General features: G+C 38.4%; 1 protein-coding gene across 3 annotated transcripts in view; it reads right to left on the minus strand.

Annotated features, from left to right (window-relative positions):
* Positions 1–25,994, minus strand: part of CUL5 (cullin 5) — a 166,569-nt gene that overhangs the window by 104,997 nt on the left and 35,578 nt on the right. For 2 of the 3 annotated variants that reach the window (XM_077113069.1, XM_077113068.1), the window contains one exon: positions 21,694–21,803. The exons of the other annotated variant lie outside the window; for it this stretch is intronic. In XM_077113069.1, coding sequence (XP_076969184.1) covers positions 21,694–21,764 — 71 coding nt within the window. In that variant the 5' untranslated portion in view covers positions 21,765–21,803. The remainder of the gene's footprint in view (positions 1–21,693; positions 21,804–25,994) is intronic. 3 annotated transcript variants of the gene reach the window in all.

The following is a 25,994-nucleotide window of genomic DNA, read 5'->3' on the forward strand; positions in this document are numbered from 1 at the left end:
GCCAAAATGTCCATCAACAGACGAGTGGCTAAACAAACTGTGGTATATACATACAATGGAATATTCTGCAGCTCTAAGACAGAATAAACTTATGAAGTATGTAACAACATGGATGGACCTAGAGAACATTATGCTGAGTGAGACTAGTCAAAAACTAAAAGACAAATACTGTATGGTCTCACTGATACGAACCGACATTAGTGAATAACCTTGGAATATGTCAATGGTAACAGAGACCATCAGGAGATAGAAATAGGGTAAGATAGTGGGTAATTGGAACTGAAGGGATATGGACTGTGCAACAGGACTGGATACAAAAACTCAGAAATGGACAGCACAATACTACCTAACGGTAATGTAATTATGTTAAAACACTGAATGAAGCTGCATGTGAGAATGATATAGGGAGGAGGGCTGGGGACATAATGAAATCAGAAAGAAAGATAGATGTTAAAGATTGAGATGGTATAATCTAGGAATGCCTAGAGTATATAGTAATAGTGAAATGTACAATGTACAAATTATAAAAATGTTTTTGCATGAGGAAGAACACAGGATTGTCATTATTGCAGAGTGCTGAAAATAGATAACTAATACTTCAAAATGTCACATTATGTGTAAGACTAAGGCAGAAAATGTTTATTTGTTACAAAATTTAGATTTTGACTAGAGCATTTCCTAATATAACTCATGTAGATAGCTTGATTGAATGTCATAAGTACTTGGAATCTCAGGTAGCACATAAGATTTTGTTGGTTTGTCCAGAGTGATCCCCCGATGAATCCCAGAATGATTTGATCAGTGACTGGAAAAGTATTTGCAAGCCCACTTCGGGGAATGGTGAGAGTGGGGAGAAATTCAACTTCCCCAAGTTGAATTCTTGATATTCTCACAAGCAGTGTGGACAACCAAAGCTATAGGCTGAGCCCCCAGTCTTGGGGTTTGTTCACATGAAACTTAACCCCACAAAAGATAGGTCAAGTCTACTTAAAATTTAGGACTAAGAGTCACCCCCAATAGAGTCTCTTTTGTTGCTCAGATGTGGCCTCTCTCTCCAGCCAATATGATGAGCAGTCTTGCCACCCTCCCCCTCTCTGCATGGGACATGACTCCCAGGGGTGTGGACCTTCCAGGCAACGTGGGACAAAGATCCTGGAATGAGCTGAGACTCAGCATCAAAGGACTGAGAAAAACCCTAGAATGAGCTGAGAATTAACATCAAGAGACTGAGAGAACCTTCTCGACTAAAAGGGGGAAGAGTAAAATGAGGCAAAAGTGTCAATGGTTGAGAGATTCCAAACAGTCGAGAGGTTATCCTGGAGGTTATTCTTACGCATTAAGTAGATATCACCTTGTTGTTCAAGATGTAGCGGAGAGGCTGGAGGGAATTGCCTGAAAATGAATGTAGTGCTGTGTTCCAGTAGCCATGTTTCTTGATGATGATTGAACAATGATATAGCTTTCACAATGAGACTCTGTGAATGTGAAAACCTTATGTCTGATGCTCCTTTTAGCTACTATATCAACAGAAGAGTAGAACATATGGAATAAAAATAAATAATAGGGGGAACAAATGTTCAAATAAATTCAGTTTGAAATAGTGGTAAATGAAAGCGAGGGGTAAGGGGTATGGTACATATAGGTTTTTTTTTCTCTATTATCATTTTATTTCTTTTTCCATTGTCTTTTTATTTATTTTTTTAAATCGATGCAAATGTACTAAGAAATGATGAATATGCAACTATGTGATGATATTAAGAATTACTGATTATACATGTAGAATGGAATGATTTCCAAATGTTTTGTTTGTTAATTTTTTTTAATTAATAAAAAAAAAAAGATGAGGTGCAAAGTATAATACATGAGGTAGTATGTTGTACCCCAAAAGAACTGTGTGAGTTTTCCAATTTGTATAGACAGAAATCAGGGGAATGTGTGTAGCAATGGATTTTAAGGGTGTGGGATAATGGTGAGAGGAATATAAGGCTCAATCAGGCTGAATTTATTGATATGGGCCCACTAAGCAGAGATTCTGCATTTAATGTTATAGCTGGAGGAGTTAGAAAAGGCATTAACAGTTTGTTTGGATGGTTTGCTGAATCATGGATCAAAAGGTGGCTGACATTACCTGAGGTTGAAATGCCAGAACTGCCATGGTATAATGTAGATGATTTGAGAGATTGGAATGTTAGAGTGGATTTATCATGCAAAAAGACTGCTTTTACACCCCAGGAATGTCCAGAGGATATTTTTTTACCAGAACAGTGGGAAAAAAAATTTGTGAGACTAGCACCATCATCCCTGAAGAGCTCTGTAGTTGCACTTTTCTGTAGGTCAGATATTACTGTGGGAACTGCTGTCACTGAGCTCGAACCCTTAAACACAATGGGGATGACCAGATCCCGAGTTAGCAGAAGCCAGGTGGCAACACCTAATCACCAAAGACAGGGTGGACGTGGCTATTATACTAGACAGTAAAATCAAAGAAGGAGCCAAAATAATCTGACTTGCAGAGATTTGTGGCATTGGCTAGTAAACCATGGGGTACCTAGAAATACAATAGATGGGCAGTCTACTAAACTCGTTTTGGCTGTTTAAGCAAAAGAGTTCTAGGTCAAGTGGACAGAAGGCTAACCTGAATTATAAAAACAGAGTCACGGCCCCTTAATCAATTTCCAGACTTGAGAGAGTTTACAGACCCAGAGCCCCTTGAATGAAGGGGAAGCGAGGTCCCTTTGGGGGAGAACCCTGTTATACTGCCACAAATGTATACGGTTAATCTTCTTCCAAGCCTTCCCCAAGAAGACGAACAGCCTTATACCAGGGTAACTGCGCATTGGGGAAAAGGAAATGATCAGATATTTGGGGGATTATTAGAAACTGGTTCAGAAGTGACATTAATTCCAAGGGACCCAAAATGTCACTCTGGTCCACCAGTCAGAGTAGGGGCTTACGGAGGTCAGGTGATCGATGGAGTTTTAGCGCAGGTCCGTCTCACAGTGGGTCCAGTGGGGCCCCAGACACATTCTGTAGTTATTTCTCCAGTTCAGAATGCATAATTGGAATAGACATACTGAACAACTGGCAGAATTCCGACACTGGCTCTCTAACTCATGCAATGAGAGCTATTATGGTGGGAAAAGCCAAATGTAAGCCACTAGAACTGCCACTACCTAACGAAATAGTAAATCAGAAGCAATACCAGATTTCCTGGAGGGACTGCAGAGATTACTGCCACTCTTAAGGACTTGAAGGACATAGGGGTGGTGATTCCCACCATATCCCCTGTCAACTCTACTTGGCCTGTGCAGAAAACAGATGGGTCTTGGAGGATAACAGTGGATTATCGCAAACTCAACCAGGTAGTAACTCCAATTGCAGCTGCTGTTTCAGATGTGGTATCATTGCTTAAGCAAATTAATACATCCCCTGGTACCTCATATGCAGCTATTGATCTGTTGTTGCAGTTTGCTAGCTGCCAGAATGCAACACACCAGGGACGGATTGGCTTTCAATAAAAGGGGATTTATTTAGCTGACATATAGTTCTTCAGAGGAAAGGCAGCTAACTTTCAACTGAGGTTCTTTCTTACGTGGGAAGGCACAGGGAGATCTCTGCTGGCCTTCTCTCCAGGCCTCTGGGTTCCAACAACTTTTCCCAGGGTGATCCCTTTCTGCATCTCCAAAGACCTGGGCTGAGCTGCGAGTGCTGAGATGAGGTATGCTGAGCTGCTTGGGCTGTGCTACATTGAGCTCTCTCACTTAAGCACCAGCCAATTAACTCAAACATCATTCATTGCAGCAGGCATGCCTCCTAACTGACTGCAGATGTAATCAGGAACAGATAAGGTTCATGTGTCATCGGCTCATGTCTACAGCAATATAACTAGGCATCTTCACATGGCCAAGTTGACAATCTAACTACCACATCTAGCAAATGCTGTTTTCTCAATAGCTGTTAGTAAGGACAACCAGAAACAGTTTGCATTCAGTTGGCAAGGTCAGCAATTTACTTTCACCGATCTACCTCAGGTATGTATCAACTCTCCAGTCCTATGTCATAATCTTGTCTGCTGGGACCCTGATCGTTCCTCCTCCCACAAGACAACACACTGGTCCATTATATTGATGTTATCATGTTGACTGGACCTAGTGAGCAAGAAGTAGCAACTACTCTAGACTTAATTGGTAAGGCATTTGCATGTCAGAAGATGGGAGATAAATTCAATAAAAATACAGGGCCTTCCACCTCAGTGAAATTTCTAGATGTCCGGTGGTGTGGGGCATGTCAAGATATCCCTTCTAAAGTGAAGAATAAGTTGCTGCATCTGACCCCTCCTACAAACTGAAAAAGAGGCACAATGCCTAGTTAGTCTCTTTGGGTTTTGGAGACAACATATTCCTCATTTGGGTGTGCTACTCCGGCCTATTTATTGAGTGACCAGAAAAGTTGCTATTTCTGAGTGGGGACCTGAACAAGAGGAGGTTCTGCGACACGTCCAGGCTGCTGTACAAGCTGCTCTGCCACTTGGGCCTTATGACCCAACAGATCCAATGGTGCTGGAAGTGTCAGTGGCAAATAGAGATGCCATGTGGAGCCTCTGACAGGCCCCTATAGGAGAATCACAACCCAGACCCTTAGAATTTTGGAGCAACACCTTACCATCTGCTGCAGATAACTACTCTCCTTTTGAGAAACAGCTTTTGGTCTGCTACTGGACCTTAGTACAGACTGAACGCTTAGCCATGGGCCACCAAGTTACCATGAGACCTGAGTTGCTTATCATGAGCTGGGTGTTGTCTGACCCACCAAGTCATAAAGTTGAGTGTCCACAGCAGCACTCTATTGTAAAATGGAAGTGGTCTATATGAGATAGGGCCAGAGCACGTCCTGAAGGCACAAGTAAGTTATATGAGGAAGTGGCCCAAATGCCCATGGTCTCCACTCCTGCCACATTACCTTATCCTTCCCAGACCAGAGCTATGGCTTCTTGGGGCGCTCCTTACACTGAAGTGACTGAGGAAGAGAAAACTCGGGCCTGGTTTACAGATGGTTCGGCACAATATGCAGGTACTACCCGAATGTGGACAGCTGCAGCACTACAACCCCTTTCTGGCATGTCCTTAAGGACAGTGGTGAGGGAAGATCCTACCAGTGGGCAGAACTTCGAGCAGTGCATCTGGTTGTTCAGTTTGCTTGGAAGGAGAACTGGCCAGAGATGTGTTTATATACTGACTGATGGGCTGTTATTAATGGTTTGGCTGGATGGTCAGGGACCTGGAAAGACCATAATTGAAAAACTGGTGACAAAGAGGTCTGGGGAAGAAGTATGTAGATAGACCTTTCTGAATGGACTAAAAACATGAACATCTTTGTGTCCCATGTGAATGCACACCAGAGGGTGACTTCAGCAGAGGAAGGTTTTAATAATCAAGTGAATGAGATGACCCGTTCTGTAGACACCAGTCAGCCTCTTTTCCCAGCAACTTCTGTCATTGCCCAACGGGCTTATGAATAAAGTGACCACGGTGGTAGGGACAGAGGTTATACAAGGGTTCAGCAACATGGACTTCTACTCACTGAGGCTGACTTGGCTACAGCCACTGCTGAGTGCCCAATCTGCCAGCAGGAAAGCCCACTCTCAGCCCCCGATATGGCACCATTCCCAAGGTGACCAGCCAGCTACATGGTAGCAGGTTGATTACATTGTACCACTCCTTTCATGGAAGGGGCGGCAATTTGTTCTAACTGGAACAGACACATACTCTGGATATGGGTTTGCTTTCCCTGCACACAATGCTTCTGCCAAAACTACCATCTGTGGGCTTACAGAATGCCTTATCTATCGTCATGGTATTCCACACAGCATTGCTTCTGATCAGGGAACACACTTCATAGCAAATGATGTGCGGGAATGGGTACATGCTCATGGAATTCTCTGGTCTTACCATGTTCCCATCATCCAGAAGCAGCTAGATTGATAGAGCAGTGGAATGGCCTTTTGAAAACTCAATTATGGTGCCAACTAGGTAACGATACGTTGAAGGACTGGGGTAATGTTATCCAGAAAGCTGTGTATGATCTGAATCAGTCCGCTGTATAGTGCTGTTTCTCTCATAGCCAGGATCCATGGGTCCAGGAACCAAGGGGTGGAAATGGTAGTGGCACCACTCACTATTACCCCTAGTGATCCACTAGGAAAATTTTTGCTTCCTCTCCCTGCAACCCTGAGCTCTGCTGATCTACAAGTTTTAGATGCAAAAGGGGGAGTGCTTCCATCAGGAGAAACAACAATGATTCCACTGAAATGGAATCTAAGACTGCCACCTGGTCACTTTGGGTTACTTATGCCCCTGGATCAACAAGTCAAGAAGGGGATTACATTACTGGCTGGGGTGACTGACCCTGACTATCAGGGGGAAACAGGACTACAACTACACAACAGAGGTAAAGAAGAGCTTTCCTGGAATACAGGCAATCCCCTAGGGCGTCTTTTAGTACTACCATGCCCTGTGATTAAAATCAATGGAAAACTGCAACAACCCAATCCAGGCAGGGCTACCAATGGCTCTGAAACTGCAGCAATGAAGGTTTGGGTCACCCCACCAGGCAAAAAACCACAGACAGCTGAAGTGCTTGCTGAGGGTAAAGGGAACATGGCATGGGTAGTGGAAGAAGGTAGTGATAAATATGAACTACAGCCACATGATCAGTTACAGAAACGAGGACTCTAATGCTGTTTTGTTCATGTTATACTATTTAAGTTGCAAGATATCAAGTTTAAGAATGAATATTACCCAAGGACTTGCACCCTTTCCTGGAGATATTTAATGTGTTTCCGATTATATGCAGGACAGCTGAGTATTGTTAGGTGAGGGGAAAAAATGTATCTTTTATATTTTCTATTAAAAATTAGACATGGTTTAATGTCATGAGTATAGCTGCCAAGTTGACAAGGGGTGGACTGTCATGGTCAGGTTCATTTGTCAACTTGGCCAAGTGGTGGTACCTGTTTGTCTGGTTGGGCAAGTGCTAGCCTGTCTTTTGCTATGAGGACATTTCATAGGATTAAATCATGATCACATCGGCTACATCCATAGCTGATTCCATTTGTAGTCAACAAAAGGGAGTATCTTCTTTAATGAGTGATACTTAATCTAATCACTGGAAGCCTTTTAAGGAGGATTCAGAAAAGACAGGCTCTCTCCCTGCTTTGGCTGGTGAGCCTCTCCTGTGGAGTTCGTCCAGACCCTCCACTGGAATCATCAGCTTCACAGTCTGCCCTACAGATTTTGGACTCTATGGTCCCACGGTTACGTGAGACACTTTTATAAATTTTATATTTCCTGTTGATTCTGTTTCTCTAGAAAACCCTAACTAATACAGCAATTATGCACATTCCTATATGTACTCTCAACTCTGGAAATATCAAAAATTTATTCATCAATTCCCTTTAAGATTAAAGGGACTGAACCCTTTCAGGGGAGGATTGAAGCAGGATAAAATAGGACAACCATAAGTCCTTGGTCTCCTATTCAGCTCTGAAAGAGTTGACAGACAACTCCAATCCCCTGTTTATTAACTCAGACAACCCCAAGTCCCTTATTTCTTATCTATCTCCAAAGAAATGAATACAGAGCTGTAAACTTCAACTGCAAACTTCCTAGGACAAAAATCTCCCCTAAAGCCCCCAAACCTCCCAAGACCTTTGAAACCTCCCGAAACCATAAAAGTTTGTAAAATTCTGGTCATGGGAAGCACAGGGTCATAAAGATTGTTAACCATTTACCCAAAGACAAATTTCAGGTATGTGACAACAAATCATGAATTCTGCTAGCTATCTCCTCCTAGAATAAAGAAGACCCCTAGCATTCAAAGGTTAGTTGGTGAAACTTTCTTATAAAACAAGCTGGCCCACTCCACTCAGTGAACGTCCCTCCCTTGGGCAAGCCCACGTTAACCTCTCTAATGTGTACTTTCTCTTTTTAATAAACTTCAATACTTATGCCTAAAAAAAAAAGAAAGAGGGCAGAGACTTAGCAATTGATTCTAAAGGAATAAAGAATGTTCAATAAGGTTGATTGTAAAGGTTTGGAAATGGACAGCACCGTACAAAGTGTAATTAACAAAGCTGCATATGAATATTGTTGAAAGAGGAAGGCTAGAGTCGTGTATGTCACCAGAATAAAAGCCAGAGGATAAAAACTGGGACCACAGAGCTTAGTGAAACCTACAGTGGACACTGATGGTGGTTAACTGTATAAATGTAAGAAAGTTTTTACATGAATTGGAACAAAAAGGTACATCACCATTACAAGGTATAAGGAAAAAAAAACAATTATGTAAACTAAGATCTACAGTAAACAGTAAGACTGTAATATTGTGGCATTAATGGTAACAAAGGCACTTTACCAAAGCTAAATGTCAATAATAGGAGGATATAAGGGGTAGGAGTTTCCCTATTATCATATTAACCACAGTGGTGAATATACAACTATTTGATTATACCTAGAGCCACTGATCATACACTTAGGATAGATACTATGCTGTGTGAATAAAACTGTTAAAAATAAATAGGTAGGGTAGTTCAGTAGTAGACATCTCACCTGCCATACGGGAGACATGGGTTCAATTCCCAGCCCATGCACTTAACCCCCAACCCCCCAAAATTCAACAAATGGTGCTATAAAAATGGTAGTCACATGGAAAAATAATGAAATATGACCCCCCACTATACAACATACAAAAATAAATAAATAGATAAATGAATGAATGAATGAAAGAGCAAATGAGCCAAGGAAGACAATAAAGCAAATAAACAAAGGAGATATTTATTAGGCAAGTACAAAGAGAAAGCAGGGATGGTAATATTAACATCATTCAAAGTGGAACTGAAGGTGAAAAGAACTGGAAAGAAACTTTATGTAATGATAAAAAGAATTATTTCTGAAGATACGCAGGCCTATTTACACCAAAAAAATTAAAATGAAAACCAAAAATAATTACAAATGTGAGAACCTGATAGAAATATAATGGAAGACTTCAATACATCCTTTTATCAATTAGGATACACTCAGGGGCAATCTACATTAAACTCAATTATCAGTGTTTCAAACTATTCAGAAATTATTTTTCTAATTTAATAAGAAGAGTGGAGGTATGTAATGGCTAGTGTTTGTTCAGAGACTCACCAAAGATCTTTTACTTTTCTCACTGCCATTTTAGCATGTTAGCCTCTTTTTCTTGCGAGTGTCGGACAAATAGACCTATTTGTCATAATTGTGCCACATGGCCAATCCAACAGCAAGGGAGGCCAAATAATAGTCTCTATAGTGGGACGTATGCAAGGGGAAAGGAATGGGGGTTAGTTTAGCCAATCAATAGTGTATCACAAAATCTCAAATATAAAGCAAAATGGAAAAAATTAAGGGTACAAAAAAATGATAAAACACAACAGACATGATTTAATGGCTAGAAATTTTTGCAACCCTCCAAAAGAGAATTTTTTCATAAGAGAACATTCATACAACAAAATTTTTTAAGTACATATTTTCACAGACCATATTTTCTGATTATAAGCCATAAATAAATAATTAGGTGACCAAAAATGACTTCACTATTTAGGAATTAAATTCCTAGGTGATACATGCATAAAAGAAAAAAAAATTATTAATCCAGAAGGCAAGGAAAATTAAAACACCTTTTACCACAAAAACTATGGTAACAACAAAAGCAGTATTAAGAAATTTATAGTCTTGAATGCTTTAAGAAAGAAAAATTACAAAATATAAAAAACCAAGAATTCATCTTTAAAAAACTTGAAAAATAAATCAAAGAAACAAGAAAGAAGACATTAATAGACAAGTAAACTAATGAATCTGACAATAAGATAATAAGCAAAACAAAAATAAACCAAATTTTTTGTTTTGTGTTTCACTGATTTTTATGTTGGTCTTATTTGCTTCCTTCTACTTTTTTGGGGCTTAATCTGCTGTTCTTTTTTTGTGTGTGTCTTTTAAAAATTAATTTTTTATTAGAGAAATTGTAGGCTTACAGAAAAATCATACATAAAATAAAGCTTCCATATATCATCCTATTTTTCATATCTTGCATTAATGTGGTACATTTCTTACAATGAAGGAATTTTTTTTTTGCATGCTGCATGACGGGATCACATCTCATTATTTTTCCATGTGAGTATCCCCTTATTGCAGCACCATATGTTGAATTTTCATTTGTTTGTTTTATGTTTGTTTGTTTTGTTTTGTTTTTTTGGGAGGGAGTACATAGACCAGGAATCGAACCTGGGTCTCCTGCACGGCAGGTGAAAATTCTACCACTGAACTACCTTTGCACCCCCACAAGAATATTTTTATAATTGTAGTTGTTAACCACAGTCCATGGTTTACATTAGGGTTCGCTTTTTTCAGGGCACTGTACAGTCCTATGTTTTGTTTTGCTTTGCTTTGTTTTTTAACATTTATTCTAATTTAATTTTAAAATTTTTACTCTATATACTTTTAACCACTTGCAAATCCACCATCCATTACCAAAACTTTTCTATCACCGCAAGCAGAAACTCTACAATTTAAGCATTAACTCAATCATTAACTGGATCCTTTTTTTTCTCCTACTATGTTTATGGGAGATTATAAATTCCCCATTAAGTACTGCCTTAGCTGTATCCAACAAGTTCTGATGTTGTAATTCATTACTATTCAGCTCCGAATATTTTGTGATGAGACTTTAAACATACTGGACAAAGACTTTTAAAAAATGATCCCCATTATGTTGCATGAAATTAGCCAGAAACTAAAGGACAAAGTATGCATGTCTCACTAACATAATATCAACTAACATTACTGAATGAACTTGGGAACTAAAATTAAGAACACAGGTTATCAGGAAATAGAAACAGGGGAGAAAATGGGCATTTACTGCTGAGGGAGTACAGAATGTTCAACAGCACTGATTATAAAGATCCAAAAATGGATAGCACAATACTATCTGATGGTAGATAATATATGTATGCTGAACGAAATTGAGTGTCAGTGTAGCTGAGGGGGGAGGTTCTGGGAGCATGTATGACAACAAAAGGAAAGAGAGGATAAAGAGTGAGACTGTATAACTTAGCAACGCCTAGAGAGGACAATGACAGTAATTAAATTTACAAATATAAGAATTTTTTTCATGAGGGAGAACAAATGAATGCAACATGTTGAAAATGGGACGGTATATGGAAAAAATACAATCAATGAAAACTAGGATCTATAGTTAACAGTAACATTGTAATATGCTTCCACTAAATGTAACAAAGGCATTATGCCAAAACTATATGTCAACAAGGGCATGGGGGAGGGGTATGGATTCTACAGAGAAGAAAAGGAAATGTCTTCATATAATTATGGCAGCAAAGGCATGTCTATTTACTTAGGTTGGACTGCATGATGTGCAAATAAAATTGTTTAAAATTGAACAGAGAGAAACAAGTGCTAGAGAAAATGTGGACAAAGAGATGTACCTATTCACTGTTGGCAGCAAAGCTGAGAGATGCAGCCCCTCAGACCCTCTAGAGGGCAGTATGGTGGTTCCATAGAAGGCTAGGGGTAAGACTGCATATGATCTTACAACCCGTTTGCTAGGTATATACCTAGAAGAACTGAGAGTGGGGACATGAATGGACATTTGCAAACTGGTGCTTATGGTGGCAGTGTTCACTGGCAATGGATGGCGGTGGCCTAAGGGTACAACAACTGAGGAATGAAAGGGGAAACCATGGTATTTACACAAAACAGACTACTTAGCAGCTGCAAGAAGGAATAGAATTGTGAGGCATTCAACTAGGTGAATGAACCTTAAGGAAAGTATGATGAATAAAATGTCATAAATAAAAAGACAAACAGTATCATGCCTCACTCATAGAGATTAACTATAATACACAAACTCAGAGAACTGCAGTTGGGAGCATGGGTTATCAGGTGGGGTCAATTGTAAAGATTTCTAGATTGTAAGCCCTTACAGTAGTCACATATATTCAGGAGTTGTAACTGTTACTTCTAAATTCTGAGATGCTGAGCTATTTCTGTATAACCTGGTAGTTTCCTGTAAGTTCGGGTATTTATGTGACACCTGAGACTCAGAGTTAGAGCTCTGAAGCTATAAAAGTCAGCATTATCCCATACAGCAACTGTCTAAAAAGTTGAAAAACTTTTCAACTAGAGATATGAATGAAGCTGATCTGGATAGGACTAAAGCAAATCAAAATACAGGGTAAAAGATGATATGGTCTATATTTTAAAACATCAACTCCTGTGTGAGACCAAAGGAAGAGATATGTATTTCATACAAAATATATTTTGGGAACAGTGCAAAAATTTAACTTGTATGGTCAGTTTATTCAAACACCATAATTACATGGAATCTTGAATAGGGAGGGAGATCTTGTTGGTTTTTACAGGTTAATGTGATGCTCCGATACATCCCAGAGCAATTTGGGATGAACAAAAAAGTATTTGCAAAGTCCCCTTGGGGGACTGGGGAGAAAGGAGAAAGTATTAAACTTCCCCATCTGGGGAATTCCCGATATTCTCACAAGCAGTGGTGACAACCAATTCAATAGGCTGAGACCTCAATCTTGGGGCTCCCCTATGAAAATTATTTCTGCAAAGGAGAAGCTACACCTACTTGTAATTATGCCTTAGAGTCACTCCCAGAGAATCTTTTGTTGCTCAGATGTGGCATCTCTCACTACGCCATCTCTGCAGATGAATTCACTACCCTCCCTACTACATGGGACATGACTCCCTGGGGTGTAAATCTCCCTGGCAATGTAGGATAGGCTCCCAGGGATGAGCCAGGACCTGACATCATGGAACTGAGAAAGCCTTTATCAAAAGGGGGAAGAGAGAAATGAGATAAAATAAAGTTTCAGTGGCTGAGAGATTTCAAATGGAGTCAAGAAGTTATCCTTGAGTCAATTCTCATGCATTATATAGGTATCCCTTTTTAGTTAATGGTTTACTGTAGTGGATAGAGGGAAGTACCCACAACTGCTGAACTGTATTTCAGTAGCTGATTCTTGAAGATGATTGGGTAACTAACCATATAGCTTTTACAATGTGACCATGTGATTGTGGAAACCTTGGGTCTGATGCTCCCTTTATCCACGATATGAACAGATTAGTAAAAAAAAATAAGGACCAATAAATAAATAAGGGGGGTGGGGTTAAGGGGTAAAAGAATTAAATAGATTGAAACACTACAGGGCAATGTAAGGGGTATGGAATGTATAGATTTTTTTCTTTTTATTTCTTTTTATGGAGTGTTGCAAATGTTCTAAAAATTATCACACTGATGAATAAAGAACTATGTAATGATACTGTGAGCCACTGATCATATACTTTTTATGGACTGTATGGTGAAGATATTTCAAAAAATATGTATTTTTTCAAATGATCCTTAATACCTTCAAGGAGATAACAGAAAACACAGGGCATGAACTAAAGATATGAGGAAATCAATTAATGAACAATATGAGAACTCAAGTAGATTCAATTTCAATAGCAACCAAACAGAAATACTGGAGTTGAAGACCTAGTAACTGAAAATAAATTCCCTAGAGGGTTTCAAAAGCAGACTACACCTGGCAAAAGAATCAGTGATCTCAAAGACAAGACAACTGAAATAACTCAAGTTCAGAAGGAGATAGGAAAAAATAAAATAAATAAAATAAAAAATAAGCACACAGAACATTTTAGTACGGTGGGATACCATCAAGTGTGTAGCAATATGCACTATGGGAGTCCAGGAAGGAGAAGAAAGACATGAGTATGTACATTCATAAATCCAACAAACCCTAAACAAGAAAAATGTAAAGAGAATTACACTCACCAGATGGTATTCACACTGTACAATGCCAAGCAAAACGAGAGAATTCTGAAAAGCAATGTGTTTTGTACAAGGGAATCTCAAAAAGATTAAATGTCAATTTCTCATCAGAAATCATGGAGGCAAGAAGGCAGTGAAAATATTTTAAAATGCTGAAAGAAAACAAGTGCCAACAAAGAATTTTATATTCAGCAAGACTTTCTTTTAAAAATGAGGGAAACAACTCTGTAAGCAAAATCATTGCCCTCCCTCTTACGTGGGACATGACATCCAAGAATGAAAGTTTCCCTGGTAGCTTGGGAGATGACATTCAGGAATGAAATTTTCTCTGGCAGCATTGAAGATGACTCCCAGATGAGTCTGGCCCTGACACCATGGCATCAACATCCCATCCTGCCCAAAAGAAGGGAAAGAAGTGTAACAAAGAAGGTATCAGTGGCTGAGAGAGTTCATCTGGAGGACACTCTTAAGTAAGCTTCCAGTTAGACTTGCAACCCACCATAACTTGCCAAACCACAACCACAACCATTTCAGCCAATCCTAAAAACCACCTAGGGCAATATATAAGATTCTATGTACTAGGTAACTTTACAGAAACCTACAACCTCCAGATGAGTCCCTGGACCAGATAAGTCCTAAAGTGCAGAAGGGCCAGCTTCTCCAGAACATCAGATAGTTCTATTCCCTATCCCATATTATCAACAATCCTTTCCAACATGAAAAAAAGTTCGAATGGACATAGCCCAAATACCTTTAAAGAGCAGGAAAATGATTAAAGCTGATGGTGGAGTTATACAGAGAAGGTAGGGTTTAACAAATGAGTATGACTGCTGAATCATTATATTTCTTTTAGTCCCCAGTATCTTAGAGCAGCTAGAAATAAAAAACTGAAATTGTGGAATTGTAACCCATACCAAACTCTGAAATCTGTTCTACAACTAACTGTTGTGCTGTGCTTTGAACTTTATTGCTTTTTTGTTTATAAAAAAAAAGAAAGAAAAGGAAGTCAACTGTGATGATTATGTATATATATATCTTCTAACCTCCAGTGTTTTGGAGCATGAGCTGGTTTGAAAGGACATATGTCCCCTAGAAAAGGCATATTTTAATCTAAATCCCATTTTGTAAAGGTAGAATAATCCCTCCCTATTCAATACTGTATGTTTGAATCTGTAATCAGATCATCTCCCTGGAGATGTGATTTAATCAAGAGTGGTTGTTACGCTGGATTAGGTGACAACATGTCTCCACCCATTCGAGTGGGTCTTGATAAGTTTCTGGAGTCCTATAAAAGAACTAACATTCTGGAGAATGAAAGAGATTCAGAGAGAGCAAAGCAGAACAGCATAGCCATGAGAGGCAGAGTACACCAGCCAGTGACCTTTGGAGATGAAGAAGGAAAATGCCTCCTGGGGAGCTTCATGAAACAGGAAGCCAGGAGACAAAGCTAGCAGATGATGCTGTGTTCGCCATGTGCCCTTCCAGATGACAGAGGAACCCTGACTGTGTCTACCATGTGCCTTCTCACTTGAGAGAGAAACCCTGAACTTCATCAGCCCTCTTGAACCAAGGTATCTTTCCCTGGATGCCTTAGATTGGACATTTCTATAGACTTGTTTTAATTGGGACATTTTCTCGGCCTTGGAACTGTAAACTAGAACTCATTAAATTCCCCTTTTTAAAAGCTATTCTGTTTCTGGTATATTGCATTCTGGCAGCTAGAAAACTAGAACAGAGCAGTTAGAAGGAAAAATCTGAGATGATAGAATGGTAGCCATGACAAATTCTGAGATCTGTCCTGTAACTATTTGTTGAAGAATGCTTTGAAAATTGATTTTTTTCTTTGTTTGCTTTGTATATGTTATATTATACAAGAAAAAAAGTTTTAAAAAAGAGGGAAAGATTAAGACATTCACAAATAAACAAAATATGAGAGAGCTGACCATTACTAGATCTGACCTACAAGAAATGCTAAAGGAAGTTTTGAAAGCAAAGGACACTAGACAGTAGACTGAAACAGCATAAAATGAAATAAAGCCCTCCAGTAAAGGTAACGTTTTGGGGTAATAACAAAAGCCAGTACTTGGTTCAGTGGTAAAAGCTTACCTTTCATATAGGAGACTGATTTTCAATTCCTGGACCATGCACCCCCCCGCCCCCCCAAAAAAGCCAGTACTACTATATCGTATATTTTTATATTTAACTCCACTTTTTACTTCTTATAGGTTCTAAAACGTAAAGGCATAGAAAGTAATGATAAATCTATGGTTTGGGGCATAATGTTTCATGATTTAATTTGCTTTAACAAGTACAGCAAAAAGGTAGGGTACTGAGGAGTATAGAAAGTATATATGTATGCTATTGAAGTTACAGTGGTATCAAATCAAATGTGACTATCTTAAATGCTTAAGCTCCATCATAATCACAGAAAACATATGAAAAATACATTCAGAAAGAAATGAGAAGGGACTCAAAATGGTACAATACAAAAATATAAATATAAAAGCAGGCATTCATAGAAGAACTGTGTGTGAAAAAAGGTATAATAGGCTCACAAAGAAAAAATAGTAAAATGACAAAAGTCTTGCATTATCAGTAGTTACTTTAAATGTAAATGGATTAAAGTCTCCAGTCCAAAGGCAAAGATCAGCAGAAAGGATTTTAAAAAGCATGACTCAGCAATACACTGTTTATAAGTGATTCACCTTAAATTCAAACACACACACACACACACAAACACACACAAATTCAAACACACAATTAGGCTGAAACTGAAAAGATGGAAAAAAATATGCCAGGTAAGCAGTAACTAAAAGATAGCTGGGTTGCTATACAATATCAGATAAAACAGCCTTTAAAGGTCAAAAACCATGATGAAGGACAGAAGTGGTCATTATATACTGATAAAAGGCTCAATTTAATAAAATGACATAACAGTTATATTCACATAGTGGCAGAGCTCCAAAATATACAAAGTAAGTGTTGACAGATTTGAAGGGAGAAATAGACAGTTCTCCATTAATAGCAGCAGACTTTAAACATCACTTTCAACAATGTAAAGAACATCTGGAGAGATCAGTAAGGTAATAGAAGATTTGAACAATATTATAAACCAACTAGACCTAAAAGATATGCAGAGAGCATTTCACCCAACGCAGATTATACATTCTTCTTTAGTGCACATAGATGATTCTTCAGGACAGACTATATGTTACATCACAAAACAAGTCTCAAAAAACTAAAAACTACTGACCACTTCTTCCTAAAAGAACACTTTAAACAGGACAAGACAGACCCTTCCCCAGTAAAGCACTGTTCTAGATGATAAATCATTTTATCAATACAAACTAGCAAAAACAAAAAACCACACAGCATATCATTCATAGAATAGCCTAATAATTATTCAAATATATGTATATATGAATGTTATAAATAAAATTTTAAAAGACTTCTGCTGTCTTTTAAACACAGTATAGAATCATGGCTATAAGTTAATATTATGCAGTAATTTCTATGTTATTTGGGGAAATTAGGCTCTTTTCTCATGTGACAAAGAGAAAATTAGCACAAAAGCTTAACGTGTATAGGTTATTCCAAACATCTACAATTCATTCATACAGTATATCATAAGCATGCAGAAAAACATTAACATAAGAGGGCTGAGACTACTAGCCTTAGAAAAATCTGTTTGAAATGGTGCTTGGCTGATGTCTAAAAACTGGGATTTCAGAAGGGTTCTACCATTCCCTGATATGAATGGCTAACTGCGCCCTAACCTGTTTATGCAAACAATATTGTTTATGCTGAACAGCTACTTTCCTTCTGGGAGTCTGAAATTTTGGTACATGCCAAGCACAGACTGCCTACAGAACAATCCCCAATAAAAATTTTGGGTACGGAGTCTCTAATGAACATCCTTATGAGGTAACATCTGGCACATGATATCACAATTAATTGCAAGTGGAATTAAATGTGTCTTACGTGACTCTACTGGAAGAAAACTCTTCATAGCTTGTTCCTGGTTTCCCCAAACTTGGCCAAAGTGCCTTTTTCCCTTTGCTGATTCTGCTTGGTATTTGTTCATTGTAATAAACTGTGGCCATGAGTATGCCTATATGCTGAATCCTGTGAGTCCTCCCAGTGAATCACTGAACCTGAGGGTGGTCTTGAGAGCTGGGATTCACTATAACTGTGATTCACTGAAACATGGTAAAAACCTTATTCAGGAGAAGGAAGGACAAAGGGATGGTACACTCAACCTTTGGTACCTGGGTGGCTATGGAATCAGCCATGGTATGAAAGAGCAGTTGAGCTACTTGTGTATTTTGAGAGGTAAAAGTTACCTACAAAATTTTTAAATGGTAAAGGAGCTTGCTGGATCCCCAAGCTGCTTTTGGCCATGCTGCTAAAATGTGGGGTGGGAGGGTGGGGGGGGATATATAGACATAACTTGGACAATTTCACTGACTTTTGTTCTCTCCTGCAGGTTTGAGGAAATAGAGCTGCAAAATTCTCAAAAGTGAGCTTTGGGTAGACTAAAAATGTTAAAAGTTTGCGAGATTTTCTCTTTTCCAAGCTTGAAGAAAAAGTAAGCTAAAACAGATCCCAGTGCTAAACCAAAACCACAGATAAACTGAGGCGAAAAAGATGGGAAGAAAACTACTTCACCTGTTTGTTCAGCCTGCTGCTGTTACCGTATCCATCCCCATACCCCTTGCATTCCAGTCAGGATCACTCAACAACTATAAATGTTACTTTCGTAAATGCTGGATATACGATAAAAATCGCAGTAAAAGTCTGTATGTTTGTAATTTCATAAATGCTAGAAGAATCATCCCAATCAGGAAAAGCTGGGGAAACAGTGGTACACAACTTCCTTGCTTTCTGTCACTGGTGAGGACACTGGAATTTAAACTCTGGTCTCTGTAACGGGTGATTTTTGTTAGTATTTTTGCCTATTAGTGTCTCTGGAAAAAAGAAGGCAACATGAAAAGAAAGGGCATCTCCAGATGGAAATATACTTTTGGAGTTTCAAAAAGCAGTTTTTAGTTGCTAATGACCCCTTGTGAAATCAGATGTCTGCTCCTTAGAGGCTTGTGTTTGTCCAGAGGAAGTTATGTTTATCCATAGGCTTATATTTTTGTTTGGGTCAACATGGACTCTAAGACTGAAAAGATAAAAAGGACTTAGGAAAGTCGTGCTTATCACTTGGAACATAGCTGTCTGGCCCTAGAGCATCCTGGTTTTGCTGCTGCTGGAGAAAAAGTGATGGCCATTTCAGAACCCTGAATTCACAATCCCAACTGCCTAGATCTGCCTCCCAACTAAAACTAGGTAATGTCTGCTACTGGGCTTTTTCTTTTTCTTTTTTTTTTTATCAATTTTTTAATTTTTTGTTAAATACCAAAAAACACCAAACGCAAACATTCTTTACTTTTGATTATTCCGTTCTACACATATAATCAGTAATTCACAATATCATCACATAGCTGCATATTCATCATCATGATCATTTCTTGGAACATTTGCATTTATTCAGAAAAAGAAATAAAAAGAAAACAGAAAAAAATTCCACCGGCCTTTTTCAACCTCAGCACAAGCTGGCTGAAATGAAAGCAGGCGTAAACTCAATGAACAGAACTTTGACTCAAGGGCTGTTTTGATTCAGGACACTTCACAGTTTTCAAAAACTATGAAGACATCATGGATTCTGGGTAGACCATCTCATTCACTCACAGATGCCCAAAAGTAGTTATTCTCTGATGGGACCATGTGGTGATTGGTGGTATATTTCTGACACATTCCTTACTTGTGATTCTTGCCAAAAGTTGCCAGTTGGGAGAGTGACCCTGCCACTTAACTCCTTACTAACCGGAGTCTCAATCTGATCTCAGAGATGTCCCACTGCTAAAGACTTGTGTTAGGCTTTCTGGATTAGCTGAAGTTTGCAACAACTGATTGATAACCTGACTCTACTTCCCTCACCTTTTTCCTGATACATATACCCTAGTAAGACATTTTAGTTATTAAATGCAGCTATCCCCAGAAAAGAATTAATTTTTTCTAGGCTGCTTACCAGATAAATGATCAAGACCATGGGACTGGGAGATAATGTAAACTCATTTTGAACATTTTTCAAATTCAGGTCTGCATCCTGACCCAATTCCCCAACATATGTCTACCTTGTTCAGTAGTAAAAAAAATGCTTTTCTTTAAAAATACTTTTGTCTCTCTTGTAGTTCTGAATGAAGATTAAAATGACTAAGAAAAATATAGAGTTGTCGTTACTGAAATAGGAAGCACTGATTTGTTAACAATGGAGAAATACAAAATCCAGTACTTGGGTGGTCCAGGAGAAGAGTAGGACATTAACAATCTTTATTTTCAGAACTGTTCATGGAAACCTTCCCCTCTTCCTGAAGGAAAATTCCCAGTGTGGCCTTTCCAAGCTGTTCCGAGCACTATGAATTCAAACTGACTGCTATGTCTACGATCACACCTGACAGGAATGACCAGGAGACAGCAGGGGGTGGCCCCAGCTCCTGCCTAGATGTTCACTGAGGCATAAAGTAAATGAACTAGTGTCATGGATAAGCAAAACTGTTTGTAACTGACTGCCTTGAGGCAGTCCTTCTGAAACCAAGGACTAGACTGAAATAATTAGACTAGACTGGGAATCCTAAGGCAGGAGGCCCATTCATAATGGGAGGTCACATTGGAGGTCATGCTAATCTGTACTGTCTAACAAATGTAAGTTCTGCTTGGGGTGCCCTAACAGTTGTGAACTCTTTGTTTCCAGCAGAATCATGTATTCCCTTTGGGATTATACTTCTCATTCTGACTGTAATGACACCTACCTCAATCCTGCAAGGCTTTCAAGTCAGCTCCTACTTAATGGCCAGAGTTGTACTATGCCTATTTTGATGCCTCAGACCAGGTAAAAAAGATTCATACAGAAACTGAAGGAGAAATTCATCTGGCTTTCTAAGACAGTTATGGTTATTCGGTTTTAAGTGACTAAATCCAGGACCCCCAAAAAGCATAAATGAGATCAACACTTCACAGTGGCCTCAACCTGATGTATGCTGTCCTACTGATAATCTTATCGTAAAGATACCTTGGCCAAAGGCGAAGAAAAGAGTTGGTATGGCAGGCCTGAGACTGCTTTCTTAGAAAGGCCTGCTTGCAAGACTGGCCACTGGCTAGCATCTGGGAACCTGAATGGTCAAGAGATCACCACACTGACATAAAACTTTCCCAAAATAAGAGCAGCAGTTCACTGTGCCTATAAATTGTTTGTACAAACAACATAGTTGATGCTGAATACCTGTTTTCCTTCTTAGGGCCTGAATTTTGGTATGTGCTGAGAGGAGAGTTTCTACATGACCAGCCTTTCAATAAAACCCCTCAGTGCTGAGTCTATAACAAGCTACCCTGGTACATAACATTTCACACATGTTGTCACAACGTGTTGTTGCGGGATTTAAGCACATCTTATATGACTCCCCTGGGAGATGACTCTGGAAGCTTCTACTTGGTTTCCCCCGGACTTCACCCAATACACCTTTTCTCTTTGCTGAATTTGCTTTAAATCCTTTTGCTGTTAATAAATTATAGCTGTGAGTATGACCATACACCAAGTCCTATGAGCACTCCTAGAGAATTAGTGACCCCCACCACAACTAATAATAATTTTAAATAGGTAAACAGACTAATCTAGAGTATTACATTCCATTTTGGTATAGGAACAACTCACCGAAATTTTTTTTATGTTAGCAAAAAGTTAGAATTAATGAATTTACTTACGAAAACAGATCAAACCATTGTTGTTTTGTAACAGATTCCTGGCGTAAAAGCTTCAAAACAATAGGACGCATGAAATCCCATTTGTCTTCAAATTGAAGAGAACCTTTATTCTTTAAAAAAGAAAGAAAAAGAATAAAGAGTAGTTTATTCTAAATGCAGTTAAATCAAGAAAGTGTGTCCTGTAATTTTTGTCTTTTAATAGGTAGCTAGAAAAATGTAGGACTCAGAATTTTTAAAGACCCAGATTCTTACAGTGGAATCCCTATAAACTTAATCTGATATCAAAAAACCACAGGAAGCCCAAGGAGAAAAAGTAATTGTACAAAAGTATACTGAAAATCTATATAAACTCTAAAAATTAAGAGAAAAAAAGATGGAAAAATACTCATTTTATTTTATAATACTAATAAAAACCTAATAGCAAGCTGCTAAGAAAAGCACAAAATATGGAACCTTCAGATTCATCTTCCCAGAAAGCATATGCAAAAAACCTTAAATAAATACTAGCAAATCAAACAAGTGGCATATCATGCATGGTTTATCACAAGAATGTAAAAATGTGAAAATAGCTCAAAATCAGAAAAAATAAATAAATCATCAATTCATTATATTACCAAAGAGCAAGAGAGAAAGCACCCAATCAGTAGTACTACTCTCCAAATATTTCTGGTTCTCCTCCCTTTCAGTACTTGCTAGGACTGCACTTCTTTGTCCCTTTTCAAGTGTGGTCATGTGGATTTCTTTGGGACAAAATTTAAACAAAATCAGCAATTTTCTAACATGCCAGACACACCTATGAAATTCATTATTGTTTTTACAGTACGAATGTTGTTGAAGTTGTAGCTTATCTTGTATCAGAGTTTCATAGCATGAGGTTCATCACGGACGAACTGCATGAAGTCTGCAAACTCCCTGACATTACACCCCAAAAGCATTTTCTAGATATAAGGTCTGACACAACCAACATGAGAAACAACTAGGGTGCTGGTTACATATAAACATTCCAAAAACCTATCTAAGACTTACTGGATCAGAATCTCTTGAGGAGAATTCAGAATCTGCAGGATTTAACGAATTCATGATGAAACGCTACAAAAATGTTAAAGGGTCTATGACCCCCCCAAAAGTTGAACCACTGACTAAAAGAACCATTGACTAATTTCATACTTTTGTGAAAGCAAGAACTATCTCTCACATCTACACACATAGTTGATTCTAAAAGTCTTTTTCAACCAGCCGGGTGCCACACCCAGGGAAATCTGATCAAATGCCCAGACACCAGCAGAAAATAATGGATGACGCTCGGAAAATTGAAGATATGGCCCAGTCAAAGGAACAAACCAATAGTTCAAATGAGATACAGGAGCTGAGACAACTAATGCTGAATATACGAACAGAAATGGAAAAACTCTTCAAAAACCAAATCAATAAATTGAGGGAGGACATGAAGAAGACATGGGCTGAACAAAAAGAAGAAATAGAAAATCTGAAAAAACAAATCACAGAACTTATGGGAGTGAAGGACAAAGAAGAAAAAATGGAAAAAACAATGGATACCCACAATGGTAGATCTAAAGAGACAGAAGCTACAATTAGTGAACTGGAGGATGGAACATCTGAATTCCAAAAAGAAACAGAAACTATAGGGAAAAGAATGGAAAAACTTGAGCAGGGGATCAGGGAACTGAACGACAATATGAAGCGCACAAATATACGTGTTGTGGGTGTCCCAAAAGGAGAAGAGAAGGGAAAAGGAGGAGAAAAACTAATGGAAGAAATTATCACTGAAAATTTCCCAACTCTTATGAAAGACCTAAATTTACAGATCCAAGAAGTGCAGCGCACCCCAAAGAGAATAGACCCAAATAGGCGTTCTCCAAGACACTTACTAGTTAGAATGTCAGAGGTCAAAGAGAAAGAGAGGATCTTGAAAGCAGCAAGAGAAAAACAATCTGTCACATACAAGGGAAACCCAATAAGACTATGTGTAGATTTCTCAGCAGAAACCATGGAAGCTAGAAGACAGTGGGATGATATATTTAAATTACTAAAAGAGAAAAACTGCCAACCAAGACTTCTATATCCAGCAAAATTGTCCTTCAAAAATGAAGGAGAAATTAAAACATTTATAGACAAAAAGTCACTGAGAGAATTTGTGACCAAGAGACCAGCTCTGCAAGAAATACTAAAGGGAGCACTAGAGTCAGATACGAAAAGACAGAAGAGAGAGGTATGGAGTAAAGTGTAGAAAGAAGGAAAATCAGATATGATATATATAATACAAAAGCCAAAATGGTAGAGGAAAATATTATCCAAACAGTAATAACACTAAAAGTTAATGGACTGAATTTCCCAATCAAAAGACATAGAATGGCCGAATGGATTACAACCCAGCAATACTACTGCTAGGTATCTACTCAAAGGACTTAAGGGCAAAGACACAGACGGACATTTGCACACCAGTGTTTATAGCAGCATTATCTACAATTGCAAAGAGATGGAAACAGCCAAAATGTCCATCAGCAGACGAGTGGCTAAACAAACTGTAGCGTATACCTACGATGGAATATTATGCAGCTTTAAGACAGACTAAACTTATGAAGCATGTAATAACATGGATGGACCTAGAGAACATTATGCTGAGTGAGTCTAGCCCAAAACTAAAGGACAAATACTGTATGGTCCCACTGATGTGAACCGACATTCGAGAATCAGCTTGGAATATATCATTGGTAAGAGACCAGCAGGAGTTAGAAACAGGGTAAGATAATGGGTAATTGGAGCTGAAGGGATACAGACTGTGCAACAGGACTAGATACAAAAACTCAAAAATGGACAGCACAATAATACCTAAGTGTAATGTAACTATGTTGGAACACTGAATGAAGCTACACCTGAAATATAGTTTTTTGTTTGTTTGTTTGTTTGTTTGTATCTTTTTTGTTTTTTTCCTTTTTCCTTTTTTTATATATATATATTTTTATTAGTATTATTTTAATTCTCTTCTCTATATTAACATTCTATATCTTTTTCTGCTGTTTTTCTAGTTCTTTTCCTAAATCGATGCAAATGTACTAGGAAATGATGATCATACATCTATGTGATGATACTCAGAATTACTGAGTGCATGTGTAGAATGGAATGATTTCTAAATGTTGTGTTAATTTCTTTTCCTTTTTTTGATTAATAAAAAAAATTTAAAAAAAATAAAATAAAAGTTATTATACTGCCTGTTTAAGAAACGTGTCCCAGGTATTCTTTTATAAGGACCACGGGTGAAACTCGCTCAAAACTCAATACCAATTTCTTTTTGGCCGGAACACCCATTTTGCAGCAATTCTCCAAAATAACAAACACAAAGAGAAAAAGGAGAGGCACCCGCTAAATGTTTTCTAGTCCTTTCAGAAAACATGGAGTTGTTCCTCTGCCCACATATATGCAAACTACAAGAAAGGAGATATTGTAGACATCAAGGGAATGGGTACTGTCAAAAAGGAATGCCTCACAAATGTTACCATGGCAAAACTGGAAGTGTCCATAATGTTACCCAGCATGCTGTTATTATTCACAAACAAGCGAAGGGTAAATTTCTTCCCAAGAGAATTAATGTGTGCAGTGAGCATACTAAGCACTCTAAGAGCCATGACAGCTTCCTGAAGTATGTAAAGGAAAATAATGAGAAAAAAAAGGAAGCCAAAGAGAAAGGTACCTGATTCAACTGACGCACGAGCCTGCTCTACCCAGAGAAGCACACTTCGTGAAAACCAACGGAAGAAGCTTGAGCTTCTGGAGCCTATTCTTTATGGATTCATGTCATTAGAAGTGTAAAAAATAAAATACTTGCGGATTGTAAAAAAAAAAAAAGCTCAATACCAGGAAAAAAGCTGTGCTTCTCCCCTGAACTAGTTTGTTTTCACCTTACGGACTTAAGTGAAATCATTATGGTAACTTTGCTATCTTTTAGTGGTGGTTAATGAGAAATTTAGAGTCAGATTTGTGATCCGTGGCTAACCTTATACCTGGCTTCATAATGTTTTTTCTACTGTTTTTAATTCCCTGTGTCATGGTCAGGTTCATGTGTCAACTTGGCCAAGCTGTGGTACCTGTTTGTCTGGTTGGGCAAGTGCTGGCCTCTCTGTTGCAATGATGAATTAGATCATGATCATGTCAGCTGCATTCACAGCTGATTTTTGTAATCAACCAAAGGGGAGTATCTTCTGCAATAAGCGATGCTTAATCTAATCATGGGAAGCCTTTTAAGGAGGATTTCAAAGAGACAGGTGCTATTCCTGCTTTGGCTG

This window comes from Tamandua tetradactyla, chromosome 8 (genome assembly GCF_023851605.1).
Source record: "Tamandua tetradactyla isolate mTamTet1 chromosome 8, mTamTet1.pri, whole genome shotgun sequence".
NCBI lineage: Eukaryota > Metazoa > Chordata > Mammalia > Pilosa > Myrmecophagidae > Tamandua > Tamandua tetradactyla.